Here is a 14247-nt window from a genome sequence, read left to right on the forward strand (position 1 = left end):
AGTCCTTGTATCGAAGCTCATCTTCAGCATAAAGCAGTGGCCCTAGCTCAGATATTGGCTTGTGTCTGAGCAAGGGCAGCCATAAGGTGGCATGGGTTGGCATGGCATCATAGGCCCAGTAAAATCGGCGTTCACGCCAATTCAATCTTGAGACCAGTTTTACTCGATAGGATTAGAGAATACAGAGTGTAGAAAAGATATACTGATTCCTTGGCATGTTGTCCAAGGGAACTTTTCCAGGATAAGTCTTTTCTATACATTTTGAGCTTATACCTCATCTTGGCCTTATCAGCACTTGTATTCTGTGGCAGAACAATGATATTTCATGATTATCCAATTAACAGCTTCTGATATTATTAGCTTTCATTTTCTGCCTTTTCATACTTGAACACTATCCATAAAGATACACACACACACACACACACACACAGGGGTAGGCAAAAGTAGGTTTATAGTTGTCTATATGAAAATATACAGTAATTAATAAATACTATTATAAGAATAAACTTCCACATACAGCTGTAACCCTACTTTTTCCCACCCTGTATGTTCATGTGTGTGTGTGAGATATGCCACATTCACACACGCTGGCCAACACAGTAGGTGGAATGCTTCAGTGCCGTCCTCCGTCCCCTTCGGAAGGGTAACGGGCAGATTGCTGACATTTTGTTTGAAGGCTCCTCTGATTGTGTATTTGGATGACTTCTTAAAGCAGATGATTGAGAACAGGTGGTGAAACAAAGCAGCTCAAACGGCCTGATCTTGGTGATTAGGTGCTGACTGGCGAGCGCACGTCTGAGGGCCTGAGGCATTACCTGAGGAGACCCAGGCATCCCTTGCTGCTCTTCTTTTGCCCCTCAGCTCACCCTGCCGCCTTGTGCCGTGAGAACTTAGACACGTGCCGCACCTCTCGTGGCCAGTGTGGTTGTCAGCGTAGCAGCCCTCGCAAAACTTGGGGGCCTAGGGCTCTGCGGGTTAAGAAGAAAATAACCCGGAAATCTCTGGAGTCTGTGAGACATAACAAGCTTTGGGTGGCTTCTCGATAGACACATACAGAAAGCTGCAGCCACCAAGATGAGTTCAGCAAATGTGCCTAAAAGAGATGGTGCTTCCATACCTATTTTACATTCTAAAGGTTTCGCAAAATGTTGTCCAATGACCTAGGCTCTATAAAGTGTTTTATTCCTGACCCTTCCAAACTCACTGGAGCTGCTCGCCGGGCTCTGATTAATGTGCAGACGTGTAAGGCAATGGAGACAGTGAAGATCAGAGATAGGGACTCATGTCCCAGACCCTCTGCCGTAGGTGGGCTGGTGGGTGTCTAAGCGAGTTTGGACATAAATAACAATGACCAAGAAGATCTTGCTAAAGTTTTATTCCCTGGGACCTAGGATTCAAAACATTTTTTTTATTGTTGACACTATTACAGATGTCTCCAGTTTTCCATCCCTCTCTCCCCTCCACTGAGCCCCCCAATTCCAGCCTTCGCCACATTGTTGTCCGTGTCCGTGGACCATGCATATGTGCATGTATGTTCTTCGGCTAATCTCTTCCGGTCCCCCTACTTCTCTCCCCTCTGAGGTCTGTCAGTCTGTTCCGTGTGTCCATGCCTCTGGTTGTATTTTGTTTGTTTCCACATATGAGTGAGAGCACGTGGTACTTGTCTTTCTCTGGTTTATTTCGCTTAGCATTAATGTTCTCCAGGTCCATCCATGCTGTCGCAAAGGGTAAGAGTCCCTTCTTTCTTCACAGTTGTGTAGTATTCCATAGTGTAAATGTACCACCGCTTTTTTATCCACTCATCTACTGATGGCTGTGTGGGCTCTTTCCAGACCTTGGCTATTGTATTTTCCTCTTACACTGTTGAATTCTTCTTACATTACTATTATCTTCTGTTGGGGTGGCTCGGTGGGTGTGTGCACGTGTGCAGGGGAGAAGGGTAAAGGGTGTGAGCTGGACGACCCAACAGCTATCCGATTCCGTTAGTTTGGATTCCATACTTGTACACGTTGCCAACCGCCAGGATGGCTTGGATGTTGTTCCCAATGGTTCGCACAATTCTCAATCTAACATCTCTCTTCAGTCAGCCGCTCCTTAACTGGAGAAATGCCTAATCCATGTGATAGTTTATGCTGCAGAGATAATACGTGTGATTTTCTCTTCTCTCTGTTTTTTCTTTCCTTCCTCTACCAGTTCCTCAGAGTGCAACATTATTAGTGGTAAGTTTAATTTTTGTCTCTTGGTTTTGAATTAATTGCATTTCCACGAGTCTTGTGGTTGACTTTGACTTTTCCTTACTGTTTTTATAAACCTTGATAAGGTCAGCTTGACTTGAAAACATGATTTAGTCACTATTTATTTATTGGAGACTTTTTGTAAGAGTTTATTTGTGCCAAACTGACGACATATGCCAGGGAGCCAGATCGCAAATGCTCTGCCTGCAGGTCATAAATATTAAGTGCAGGTCATGAAATATCTGATGAGCGTGAGCCCACTTTTGCCTGCATGTTACCCGCACACACACTTCTATGCATGTGCAGGAAAATACTCTGGAAGGATGTGTGCCGAAGTGTAATCTTTTCTCTAAAAAATGAGACTCTTAGTGATTCTGTATTTTCTAATTTGTCCTACAATCTGTTGCTTGTGTACTTAAAAAAAATACTTTAAAAAGTCATCCTCAAGCTTTCTGTGAGATTAGTGCAAGATCTGACACCCACCCCCTAGTGCTGTTAGTGGTAATTTATTTAAATGGTTTATTTGAAATGGCACTTATTTTTGGAAGATGTTGGGACTCCTGAGTCACCCGCCATATTTTCGGGAAATGGATGAAACAAGAAACCCCAAAGGAACAGGTGAAGATTTACTAGGCAGAGGTCTGTCTTACACTGAAAGGTTTTTGGGTCAAGATATAGGTATGCACATGAGCTCAGATGGAACCTTCCCGAGCTACCCAGGGGCTGAATTTAGCGGTGAGCTAAGGCTCCCGATCTCTGAGTGAGTCACCTGGCAGGGAGTGGCTAGTATCTGTGTCCTGGGGCTTTGTAGGTTGAAACGCTGTCCAGTGAGCACACTGTGTTCCTAGAGCACTCTGGGCCTGCCTGCCTCCGAGGGACCCCACGTTACCAAGCACTTTCCAAAGCCGCCACCAGCTGCTGAGCCGACTCACTGCCAACAGCCTCTGGAGCCTTCGCGAATCACAGCTCACGGACAAGCTTAGTTAAAGCAGGTCAATCGCTGAAATGTTAGCCTCACGGGTCACTGTATACTTTTAACAGCCAAAGTTAGCTTTCCCTGGGGAGACACTGTTTTACTGGGTTGGGCATACAAACACCCCTTGTCCTCCCATGCACAGCAAGGTTCTGCTGGAGTGGGTGGCCTCTCACGATGGCCGAGTCGGTGAGAATGGTGGGGAGGAAGGAGGCAGACGGAAGTAACTGCTTAACTGGGAGAGCAGCTTCACCAGCGTGTGCTCAGCACCGTGGGTTGGAAGAAAGAGTGCAGGTGTGGGAGGCAGACACACCAGATTCTGAACCCAGCGCCCATCACCTACCTATTTTGTAATAACCTCGCGGAGCCTCAGCTTTCTCACCTCTCAAGCGGACACAAAGCAGGTTTCCTTTTCCATGTTTTGTGAGGATAAAGACAAGGAATGCATATAAAATAAGTCTGTTTTATAGCAGAATTTCAATACTCCTTCCCCTCTATTGGGTCCCCAGGCCAGTTGCTGACCATGAGCATAGACCAGGGATTCACAGGCTTTTTGCCTAAAGGGACAGATAGTAAATAGTATTTTAGGTTTCGTGGGCCAGGAGGCAAAATTGAGGATATTATGTACGTACTTCCATAACAAAAAACAAATTTCACCAATTTGTTGATGATATTCAAAGTGTAATAAAAATGGAGTAAAGCTTTTCTAATATAGATAGATCTACCAGTGAAAAGAAAGTTTGTTTTTTTTTTCCCTGTGAAGACATTTCACTTAGTTGGGATTCAAAGTTTGTGTTCCCTATCATCCAGCGTTTTTTTTTTCCCTGTGAAGACATTTCACTTAGTTGGGATTCAAAGTTTGTGTTCCCTATCATCCAGCGGATGCTGGTGTTCTTCTGTATAAGCCATTCTGAACTTGCAGGCATAAGCAAACAGCAGGCTGAAGTTGGTCCACAGGCCACAGCTGCCAATTCCTGCCATAGACTGTTCATTAATAACGCCAACCAACCTGCTTGTGCTCTGACCAGCTACCCACGGTGAGCAAATGACTGGCATCATAATGGATACATAAGGAACCACTGGAGGCCTGCAACCTGGAAAGGAAGATGATTCAATCTTTAAGTAAAGGGGCTCTCGGAAGCTGACAGAGTGCATAGTCTGATCAAATGACTCTTTAAAGGATATCGCTGTTTGCGGCAGAAATCTGGAAAGCAATAGGAAGAAGTTAGCAGGCCTCATAAACTGACCACCTGGGCAGAGAGAGGTCAAGCAGTGAATGCACCGGTGCTCGGACAGGGTCTTTCTGCTGTCCGTACGTTAGGAAATGGACATGCCTGTTTTTAGTGAGGACATAGCTAGGGGAAGGATTAAAGCTTGGTACATACAGTATCAGAGGGTCCCTTGCCGGTGACACTTCTTGGACCCGCATGGCCAATTTGTGCACAGGCGTGCGAGGCAGAAGCTGATGAATTGCGACAGTGACTTATCAGCCTTGTATTGTGTTCCCAACAGTGCACCCCACTCCACCTCCCCAGGCGGTTTTCAATGACAAAGATGAGGTGCATTACGTTATTTTGGTGTGTAATGATGATCATGCATCGGCATAAAACCAAGTAAAATACGTTACTATGCATCAATTCTGAAGCAAAAAACCGAAAAATTCGGTATTCTACCCAGCACCCTGGCGTGGCCGACGGGGAACAACAGGGCAGGAGGGTCACAGTGGCAGCGGCCATCCGGGCCGCACAGAAGCGCCCGGTGGCCCAGAGAGCGAGGGCGCACCACCATGCTGGCGCAGGCTTCCTGAGCTCGGGGCTGGGGCCGTGCCGCGGCCGCGCCTGGGCAGATTGTAGGGAGAAGCGCAAGAGAGTCATTCATTCTCAGGTGGGACAAGGAAATCTAGATTTTGATGCACGTGTTTTCAAAACCCCAGATTTTCATTTGCAGAGTGCGGAGTATTTCACAACAGAGTCACGTGAAGACAGAAACGAGAAGCAGCCCCTGTGGGCACAAACACGCGCCTCGCACTTTAGCCCCTTCGGATTTACGTAGTCACATATTTGGCCGTGTGTAACGTGCACCCTTTGCCCAAGTTTTTGAGGGAAAAATAAGGATGCACATTATAAATGGGTATCGCCTGAAATACCTTGTGTCTGTTCTTGTGTTTTATAATTCTTTGCTACATAAAATGTCTTATCCTGTATGTTCAAAAATAAATGCTAAAATTCCTTTACACTACAAAAACCAAGTATCTAAATATAAGTATATAAAAATTGAATTAAAAAGTTAAAACAAAAATTGTTCTTCCCTGCAAGTTTGGGCCAAAAACGTGGGAGCACGTTATACATGGCAAAATATGGTAAATCACCCGGCAGTGCTTGGATGAAAAAGGAGCCAGAGAACAGGAGGCACAGTCTTCACAGAAAGGAAATACTAATATCTGTGTATACTAGCCAGAGTGGAAAGCTAATATGTAGTGGAAATTTTCAGGTGGAATAGAGAGGATGAGGGAGAGTATTCAAGTTAAGCAATGTGACATCTTTGATAACTGAATTGCCAACCGAGGAATACACATGTTTTAGAGTGTGCGTGCAATAGTTGTGCAAGAGGGTTGAAACACTAAGAGCCAAGGGGGACCCAGATGTAGTAGAAAGGGTCCAGGGAGAGCTGGCGGGCTACACGCTGTGCGTGTGAGAAAAAGAAACGGTGCCCAACTGCCGCCCATAATTGGAAGTTTATTGAAAGCTCGTGGGTGTCATGTGAGTCTAACATTCTGGTGGTCATATGACTTTGTAGGGCAAGGAGTTTAAAATTTAAGATAGTTGAATTGGGTAAGTGCTTACACCTTCTTGGCATTAGCTTCCCCTTGGGGGTTAAAAGCTGTTTATGAGACAGAAATATTTTAATGTGTTGTTTTAGCTGAAGAGCAGTTTTTAGCCAGAGTATATTTAGCAAGTAAGTTTTGGTGGTGGGTTTAAAAAATATTTCCTCTCTGAGCTGATGCAGGTAGGTTTTTCGCCCCCCCATTGGTATGTCTAGAGAACACAGGGCAAATGCATTTTCTCTTAGTTTCTCTAACAAATTGGGATAAAACACACATTTTTGTTTAAGGATACATGTCAAGAAGAAAGACTGAAGTATACTTCCAAGCAAAATTTATTAGATGTCTATTCAAGAAAAACACATGACCTTTGCTTGTAAGAATTCAAAGTCAATTACCTGAAAGCCAGGTATGAATATTTCTCCTTTTAAAATCAGATACAGAGAGTAGAAACAGTAATTTTTCTTAAATATGACAGGCAACAGATATTGAAGTCTTTTCCCATAAATGGCATGGAAGATAATTACTCATCAGCAAAGCTGCATGCGGTTGACCTAATTTCAAACCAAAGGCCTTTAAAATATAAAGCTGGTTGTGAACTTGACAGTATTCAAAGTAGGCTACTACTCAAAGATGTTTCTTTACCTTTTTCCTACTGAAATTCCTCTGTACGTGACATTTACATCCATTTCAGTTCGGCTGCTAAGATCTTTTAAATTCATGGACTTACAGAATCACAATACGAAGGCGTGCTTATCATCTGTGGGATTTGTAAAAGACGGTCTTTAGCTCAGTTGAAGGGAAGGATGAAGACCGAATTAGGAAATTCCCTTGTTTTCTCAACAACTAAATAGTCTGTACAAAAAAAAGAGCAAACATATGTACAAAATTGTAGAGTCTACGCACATTGTGAAAAGATCAATCACTGCCCACAGAAGAAATATCATAAAAAGTTTTATCTATAAGGTGCTCAAGATCCAAATATGAATAGTTCTTATGCAAAGTCATAAGAAATACAAAGCTAGTTCTCAGGGCGTGTGTGATTCAGGCACTGTTAACCGCGTCAAATCTTTCAGGTCCCGCATCGTTTTGTCCATTTCTACTTCAGGGCAGAAAATAGAACCTGAAGGATTTAACATTGCCTCTTGAAAGTGCCTAGTGTATTCCAAGGAAATATTGTACACACACCAGGAAAATCAGGCTCAACATATTCCTGTCCTCAAATGTAGCCAGGATTCTGAGTTCCATAGAAGAAAAATAATTATCATAGTAAAAATAATTGTATTGATCATAACCCTTGCTAAAACCAGCCTTAATACTTGTGATGCTTCTACAGTACTCTATTTCTATAAAATAAAGTGTGGGACTCTTTTACATTTCCCTAAACTGTACGACATATCACACGGATTGTCTGTACTCATACAATTGCAAATGCGTATGTGTACACACAGTGAAATCTTACCTAGGAATATTGCTTACAGATACTTTCAAGTGTCTATGTTAGAATAACTTTTTGCACCTCTCACTAACACTGCTTTTATTTCAATTTTATCAGATAAATAAAACACTAAGAGCTCATTGTTCATGATGCTGATTATTACATTTTAATATAAAATAGCAATGCAACTTTACAACACAATATTTTTTTTGTAGTCTACCTAAACCTCTTATATTCTCATGATTATTACCAAAAGCTCTTATTCACTTACTGTTTGCACTTCTAAAAAGTACAAAAGAATTGCAGGAAAAGACTGCTATTGAAAACTCCCATTCAATCAACAAAAATCTCACTCATCCAAATGAACCTTCCTACCCTTGCTTTAGATTTTGTAATCACTGTGCATATTACAACATGTAAGTGCAGGCAAACAATAGCTGAAGTACAGTTGTCATGTCGTGTAAACGAGGACACTGGGCAAACTCGTGAAAGGAAAATACACTGCCAAGCTAAGAGTGTGAGAATGCACACCGTGGTATTTAGTAATAAACCATCTTCAGGTGGCCTGACGGGAGGGACACTCTCCAAAGTGGGCCAGGGAGCCTCCTTGAGACACTCTTGTCTTTTGCCTCCGATATTTAACCCTTTTCAAGTGTAATGATTTTCTTTCTGACCCCATCACGCAGACGTCTCAGTTCAGAGCAGAAAGCAGGAATAATGCACTTTCACACGGAACCAGCCTGCCAGTCTCCCCACGGCCCAGCTCTGGCAGTTACTTTGCTGGTGGTTGGGGGGCAGGTGGAAGGTGGGGATGGTGAGAGGGTGGGTGACTTCTACTGGAAACTGTAAGGCATGACAGCGGGAGGCCTGTGGGGACCTTTGAGGGTAGGTTATGCAGATGTGGTGCCGAACCGCAGCTTCAAGAGGACGGAGGGTGGTTCACAGCCTCTTGACATAGTTCCCGGGGAAGGTACCAAAGAATTTGGTTCTTCTTGAGGTTCCTGTGAACAGAAGCAGTAAATGAAATATCAGTCCCTAGACATGGGCTTGAAAAGTCTTCCTGTCCCAGGCTTCACTGAAGGAGCAAACGCTGCAGGGTTTGGGGAAGAAAACACAGAGACGTTAGGAAGACTGAGCCAGCAGTTTTCTCTGTACTAACGGTCGTCTTCATAGTGTTTTCGGGTTAAACGCTCTGCCTCCCTCACACCAGGCTGACCTGAAGAGCTCAGCCTCTCAGCCCGAGGGGAGCCCGTCCTGCTGGGGAGGTGGATTTTTAAGTGTAATGTTCTCACGTCTCAACACAGGTGTCACCTGGAGGCATCGGGGACACTGTCACAATTCAGTTTTATTGTCTCACAGAAGATAATGCCGAACGCCCCACGGTTCATTTACAAATAGCACTGCCAGAGTTCTTAGTACAATATAGAAAATTCAGGCAATTTACAAAGTCACTAAAGGAAAAAACAAGGTAAACCACCATTTGGGGATGGGGGCTCTGTCGTTGCACATGATTTCTAATATGAATGAAACCACATGCACAAGTGGCCATCGATATGATTGCCTCTCCTTTCAAAGAACATAATTCTTTTGAACCTTTTTGTAACCATTGGTGCCCTGAATCCATCCTCAGGATTTCCAGCTCAGATAGAGTGAATAGCATTGTCATAGCTCCACGTCTCATCTGGGCTCTGTCCCCGTGTAGGTAAGCTCTTTGGCTTTGATGCTGAGTGGTGAGTTAATAGACACAGAGGCAGAGGCTTGCAGCTACAATGTGGCTGTGGTCCTTTCACTATTTCCTTACTGATTGCCTGGCTGCAGAGAGTCCTCATTCCCTCATCCGTTGTCTCCTCCAGCCTCCTATGCTCTTTCCTGCATGCCCTGCTATATGAGACTCTTGTCTGCAAATGTTCCCTCAGACAACTCCTAGTCTTCAGTGGGCAGAATGGAAGGTCTGTCTACTTCCTCCACAAATCAGAGCTGGGGTGGATCCCTGGGCTTGTTGGGCAGCTGCAGCAGACCCAGTGAATGGGTGAGCTGTGCACTGGACCTCGTTCTCACAAACGGATCCTCACTGCGCACAACTAACATTCTCCATGGGACAGACTGTTAGTGTTTCTTATCTAGGGAGCGCTTTTGTTAGATCTCAGCCTTTCCTGGTTGGTGCTCTTTAAAGAAATTTTCTTCTCCCAGGTGAATGGCAAGGAAAGCTGGCAGAAAATCACATCTCCCTGAAGCGGTCAGTACTAACCTACATTAAAAATGCAACGGCCTTGGGATTACATAGAGCCTATGAAAGTGCGAAAGAGCAAAGGTGTTACGGAATCAAAGAAAGCTCTCTTGTCACGTCCGGCCATGCAGGGGAGCAAACACAAGCACATTGCAAGTGGCCGAGTGTTGGAAAGGCACACGTACCCACAAACCATCCATCGTCACATTTTTCCATCACGTCGATGACGTCGCTCTCTCTGAGCTCCAGCTCGTCTTCATTCCTAGGAGTGTAGTTATACAGAGCCTGGAACCTTCAACGGGACAAATGGACGTGTTTAAGAAAGAAATCCTTGCACCTTTGCAAAACTACAGGAGATGCACACTAGTAATTTTACTTTTCACATTTCTATTCTTATTAATATGTTATAATTAGGTAACCCAAGTCTTTGATAAGCACGTAAATAGAAATATTTAGCCTCTCGTGGGAGTTAAATCACTCTACTAGCCTTTCAAAACTCGCCACGAGGAATATTCATGGCAGATTATAACATCTCTGAGTGGGATGAAACATTTTAATGTTTATCAGTAAGACCCACATTTCAATTGGCAGGTCACAGATATTGAGCATGCAGACATTCAGTACTTATAAAGAATATGGAAGAAGTGCTAGCTGCATTATTTAGCTACATACAAACAAGGAATACAGGGTTAGCTCCCTACAATCGGAAGGAAGTTATCACAGTTTGCAAGTTGAATTTTCAAATTATTCAAAATTGAGATGTACATACAAAATATCTCAGACACATGCCGTCTAAATCACTATGTGAAAGTGACTGTAAAACAGAATGTTATTATTTTTTTCACCAGGAATAATTCTTTAAAGCAGTTTAGTTTCCTAGTTTGAGCCTGTGTTCTCTGAGGATTTAGAATTTGAAAATTTGATATTCACCCACGAAATGAAGTGGATGTATTCTGTGCTCTGTTATCACTGACCTAATTTCAAAGAGTAGATAGATTATGGGCATAGAAATTCCCTTTTGAAAGGTCCTGGAGAAATTGTATTGGATGTGAAAACTCTCTCTTGAGGTAATTTTACATAAAAAAGTGATAGAATGCTACCACATTCCTTTTTCTATCTGAATTCTTTGAGAGCATATATTTCGGTGACATTGATTGGTAAAAAATTCAGGCGTTGAAGTTTTGGTAATAAAATACCTTGTATTTAGTGCATATTAACATGGTCTGGCTTTTTGGAAAGCGAAGACACAAATTCTAGCAGCTGAGGAGGTTGGAAAGCATTAGAGCTGCAGTGAAGATGAAAACTTCACAGTGCTTCTAAAATATTATCAGTATTGTGAGGGGGTTCCAAAAAACTCAGTGAATTGGTTCGCTGTTTTCATAACAGTTACGTAATTCTACCAGTGTGAGAAAATAAGAACCACATGTTGGGGCATTTTGAATTTTTTTTAAAAGCCAACTTAAAAATTTGGTACTATTGAATACTGCTCAGGACTTAGAATGGTTTAGTTCTAATTTCTTTATTCATTTGGAAAACCCTAGTTTGGAAGAACAAAACTATTCTATCACTGGGACTCAAACGTCATGTCATAAGTCAGGGACAAAGCCCTACTGGTGTTTGTCTCCCCCCATGTCCAGGACCTGGGTAAAGCAGGCCCGGGTGGGGGGCTGGGGGGTGCCTGGGGAAGAGTTGGTGAGATGAGGTGCCCAACATCTTCTCCTAGAAAACATGTCTTCCCTGGCCTGGGACCAAACCCCGAAACTCCAACACTGGAGACGTCCTCCTCTGTTAATATTTCGGCCTCCTAGTAGAGCTTTACAGCTACCTGCACTCGTTGAGATTGGGCTTCCGCACTCATCTGTCGAGAGGCAATTCTGATTATGAGGAAGGGCAGAGAAAACCAGCCAGAATCTCCGAAAGGCAGCAGAAAAGGCCCGGGGAGGGGGGAATACCAACATTACTTAGTTTGGAGGGCTGCAAGGGGCCAGCCCTCGTTGGAGTAATCAAGTTGTTTTGTTGTTTAGGGATTTCACTTGGAGGCCGTTCAGGTGAAGGGATGGCACATATGGCATATCCACTGGGAAAGTCGATTTCAACATAGTTCCTTCTATAATTTCACCCTTGAGAGAGCGATTCATTCCAGGGCTGCTAGTTCAGTGGGTACACATCTCAGCATCTCTCGCTTTGGGACACACTGGTTCTCTGACTGAGCTGCTCAGGGGTCAGCTGTCACCCAGGCACGGCTCCAGCCACTTAGGGAGACAGGCCTATTTAAGGCCACAGACCCCAGCTGCTTGGAGAATCTCAAGGTCCCAAGAGCCAAAAAAACCAAAATTGGCACGAACTCCTACTTCAAGTTGGCGTGATGAAAGCCAGGGTGCTTGTCAAAATTTACTTACCATCCTGGTTCACTTAGACCACAAAAAAGGGGGGAGGTCAGGGAAACATAAACCAACCCTTCAGAAAACTTCCTGCCTCACTTGGCTTTCAGACTCAGCTACGCACGGCAGGAAATGCGGAGAACAGCAATGTCTCGGGCTGTTTGGAGAGAAGTGCAGGCGAGAAGGAGGGTGGCCGTAGGGTTTGGGCGCCTCCACAAGAGAGTGGGCTTGTCTCCACAGGGCATGCTCCACCACCCTTCATGCTTTCCCTAACTTGCAAATTTTTAATCGGGTATTTCACTGTAATTCTGAACTGCAGCAATGTAACACATTGTCCCTACTTTCACTCAAAACCTATTTCTTGAACGAGAGATAAGCGACACCTCATTAACTGGGGTTGTCATCAAAGAGAAGTGTAATAGAGAGTGCTTTACAAGTCCAAAACAGGATTTCAAAACTCTGCCTTCTTTCTCCCTGCCTCTGCGCTCAGAGGTTCCATAAACACACAAATGACCAAGATTGGAAGTCTTAACTCCATAGTTCATAAAGCAGCGCAACATACTACACCGGTTAATTCACAAAATCCTTCAAAGCTGCTACTGTAATCTGTTGGTGATGCAATAAACCTAACCGGCCCTGGAATTTATTTTTTTGTGGTGTGATCCTATCGTCATTTGTGTAAATAAGAAAACAAACAAAAACGTTAGAATTACAAGTTATATTTAAAGTCTTTCCAATTCAGGGAAATTTTGAATGATTCTTATGTCCAACCTGACCTTTTCATAGTCTTTTTCTTATTAACAAGGCCTTCTGGTTGTACTCGCAGACAGCCAGTCTGGGGTGAGAGATGCTTTCTGAAGAGCATGCTTTTAACTAAGTTTCAGGTCCGTGAGAAATGAGGAGGATGCACGGTGACGCAGGCACCAGGCCCACACCTGCTGGACTTGCTGGGCTCTAGGTGGGCGGAGCCTGGGCCGTGGGCAGGAGGCTCCCTCTGTGCACTCAGTATGCCTGATGTACCTCCTTCCAGGGGCCTAGCTCTGACTCACAGAATGGCAGGCACCAGTAGGAGGTAGATCCCCCCTGAGCATCTCTCATGGGCAACAATGGAACAGAAAAAGACACACAAGATAGGAGTCTGAAGGACAGTGTGTGACACCTTCAGGATGATTTAACTTACATGTCAGCAAGGAGAGGGGACTTGAAAGTATGAAAAGGCGTGTCACCGAATGCCAGCGCATTTTTAACACTGTCATTCCCAGAGACCCTCCCCAGAATGCAACTTTGGAATTGTCACTAACTTATCACTTTATCACTTTATCACTAATTTATCATAATAGTATTACATTCTCCTGCTCTCTAAATATGTGCAGAAACAATGTTAAGGCATTTTCAGTATCTTTAAAGATATAGTTACTAGAATCTACATGGTGCGTGAACAGAGGGAGACGGATTCCCAAGTCTTAGGCATCTCTACAGCTTCGCAAGGCTTCTCTAGGGCGTAAATCAGTCTCTGCAAACCACTGGTTTCTTTTTTTAAACAAGTGTCTTCTCTCTGTTATGAGAGATGGAGACTATTGCAATCCCTCTTAATCTGGGAGGTCTCACGTTAGTTACTTTGGTCTCTGTCACTCGCAGAGTTGTGCCATGCTCTCTTCTGGTAGGTCAATCGCCCGTTCTGTGGGTCGAGGTTAGTCTTGAGTTTAGAAGGTAAGAAGAATACTTACGGTTCCCCCCCACCTTGGATGTTTTCATGAGTAAACACAGGGCGCTGTGGCTGAAATGAAATGATTTTCAATGTAATCAGTGTTTCAACTGGTACTACTTAAAAGATAACTTGGATAATGGCATGGTACTTTGCTTGACATTTAATATTTCCTGTTGTAAAAAACCAAGAGGAAGAAAAAAAAACCAAAGGGCTTCTGCAGGATTAATAATGAAAATATTTTGAAGGGTGCTTCAAATTAATTTAAGACAACCAAGGTTCAAATGTTTTGAACATATCCACAATCTCAGCTGCTCAAGTTTTAAGGAAAAGTCAGGGTTTAGTCCCATTGATTTTTTCAAAGGCCAGGAATACAGTAAGAACATAGATACCAAACCACTTGAATGGGCAGTCTGGACACCTTCATACAACCTTATTCCTCAGCGTTTTCTCAAACAAGCAGAGAAT

At 43.6% G+C, this 14247-nt stretch overlaps 2 protein-coding genes across 13 annotated transcripts in view; one reads left to right on the forward strand and one right to left on the reverse strand.

Annotated features, from left to right (window-relative positions):
* TLR3 (toll like receptor 3) overlaps positions 1–14247 on the forward strand; it is a 402871-nt gene that overhangs the window by 65393 nt on the left and 323231 nt on the right. The gene's annotated exons all lie outside the window — the stretch shown is intronic.
* SORBS2 (sorbin and SH3 domain containing 2) overlaps positions 6346–14247 on the reverse strand; it is a 180588-nt gene continuing 172686 nt past the window's right edge. For all 11 annotated transcript variants that reach the window (XM_071220200.1, XM_053916619.2, XM_045197171.3 and 8 more), the window contains 3 exons: positions 13802–13851; positions 9879–9985; positions 6346–8467 (listed from right to left, as the gene is read on the reverse strand). In XM_071220200.1, the coding sequence (XP_071076301.1) occupies positions 8406–8467; positions 9879–9985; positions 13802–13851 (219 nt within the window). In that variant the 3' untranslated portion in view covers positions 6346–8405. The remainder of the gene's footprint in view (positions 8468–9878; positions 9986–13801; positions 13852–14247) is intronic.

The sequence above is a fragment of the Desmodus rotundus genome, chromosome 13 (assembly GCF_022682495.2).
Source record: "Desmodus rotundus isolate HL8 chromosome 13, HLdesRot8A.1, whole genome shotgun sequence".
Taxonomy (NCBI): Eukaryota; Metazoa; Chordata; class Mammalia; order Chiroptera; family Phyllostomidae; genus Desmodus; species Desmodus rotundus.